The 1,806-nt window shown below is 37.8% G+C and overlaps 1 protein-coding gene across 1 annotated transcript in view; it reads left to right on the forward strand.

Moving 5' to 3' along the window:
• LOC101859673 (carbonic anhydrase-related protein 10) overlaps positions 1 to 1,774 on the forward strand; it is a gene marked incomplete in the record, with an annotated part of 11,380 nt that extends 9,606 nt beyond the window's left edge. Inside the window, 1 exon segment of the mRNA XM_013089014.2 lies at positions 1,467 to 1,774. Within this exon segment, the coding sequence (XP_012944468.1) occupies positions 1,467 to 1,486 (20 nt within the window).
• Positions 1,775 to 1,806: the final 32 nt, after the last annotated feature.

Consider the following 1,806-nt stretch of genomic DNA (forward strand, 5'->3'; position numbering starts at 1 on the left):
CACACACACACACACACGCATACACAGTGATCTCTGTCGATACGCAGAAACATGTTCTTCGTCATCCTTTCTCACTTTTGTTTTTTTGTGTCTTAAAGTACCTCTTTACTTATGGCACCCTTTGGCATTCTTCTCCTTTCTCGCCTATTATGCCTAGCTTTCTTTATTCCTTATGTTTACCTTTTATTTCTCTGACAAATAATTCAATATTTCATTTACTACACTGAATTTTACAAAACAAAACAAGATGAATGATAAAGTGGCACATTATACAACATATTGTACGTTCATATCCCTACTCAAATCTAAAGTTTGAGCAAGATTGATAAAAAAAAAATACCGTCTCTGAAGCCAATTCTGTATTAAAATGGAGAAATAGCTGACTGGCACGAAGTAAAAAACAAAACAAAAAAACAAAATGTGAAAACAAACCAGGTTGCAACAATAGAGAGGAAGTTGAACGATAAAATAAAAAGGCTGCCGCTGAGCTGAGAAAGGGTTGAGTGAATTAAAAATTTTAATGCATCTTTCTCTTTAGACAGAGCCTGAAGGACTGACTTTTCTTGACAGACTGGCCTGACCTGAAGTGGTCATTAGTTACCTCTTTCCAGCCAAGTGGAGTTAAATCTCGTACACCAGAAGAAGAAAAAAATTATTGAAGATTTTCCTACTGGACTTTTGGAAAAGTTACCAGCCGCTGAGCGACAATTATTTATTTTTGCTGAAAACTGAAAATCAAATGAATGACAGGAATTCCGGTGTTCTGGAAGAATTTAGCAAACAAACGAACATACAGTATGTAAGACAAGCAGCTTTAGTTTTGAGGTTTGAGGTTTTGTTTTGTTCTTCTTTGTTTGGTTGTTGTTGCTTTTTGTTGTTGTTGTTTTTTTTAATATTAATTTACATTTGCTTTGTTTTGTTTTGTTTTTTTTTGTTGGGTTTTTTTTGCGGGGGGTGGGTGTTTTTGTTGTTTTCTTATTTTGTTTTTGGTTTGGCGGGAGGGTTGGTTTGTTGCTTTTTAATCTATTTTTATTTTTAATTGTACTATTTTTTAAATTTTTTAAAAAATGTATTTATTTATTTATTTTTGCTTGGCACGGTCTTGGAGACGGCTGTGCATTTTTTTGGAAACACTTCCTGAGAAAGATTGACAACGTTTTTCGCCTCCAGTCAATACAGTTCTGATCTTTGATAAGGTGAAGATGCTTCAACTCTGTCTGTCAAGCTCAACATACACTGAGTGGGACACCTCACCCGAACAGACAGATGGAGGTACTCGATAAAATACCATCCCCACAAAGGAATCGAACTCACATCTTCATTTTCAACTAAAGAAAGAGCCTAACAATGACCCACTACTCCGCCTCTAAGAGTTAAGTGACAAAAAGATTGTCGCCTTCTTAGAGTTAAATGACAAAAAGCGTGTTTCCCAAACTGATTCGGTTTCATTTCCTTGTGTTTTTCAGTGAATGACGTTGTGAGATGATGACCATCGTCTGTCTGACTGGTCGAGGGCACAGACAATCAATGTCTACTGTACTGACGACATTGCTTCTGCTGTCACGATGGAATGGAAGGGGGGGGGGAGCGGGGGAGTGAAAAAAGGGGAAAAGGGTGGAAAGGGGTGAGGGGTGAGGAATGATGATGTACTTGCTTTTGTGCTGCACTGATTCAAGTGCTTGTGAGTGTATTATGATAGAAAGAAGGGAGGCAATTAGAGAGAAAGATAGTGAGAAAGAGAGAAAGAGAAAGCTGGTGAAGGGAGATATAGTCAGTGAGAGGGAGAGAGAGAGAGAGAGAGAGGGG

The sequence above is a fragment of the Aplysia californica genome, unplaced genomic scaffold (assembly GCF_000002075.1).
Source record: "Aplysia californica isolate F4 #8 unplaced genomic scaffold, AplCal3.0 scaffold00857, whole genome shotgun sequence".
Lineage (NCBI taxonomy): Eukaryota > Metazoa > Mollusca > Gastropoda > Aplysiida > Aplysiidae > Aplysia > Aplysia californica.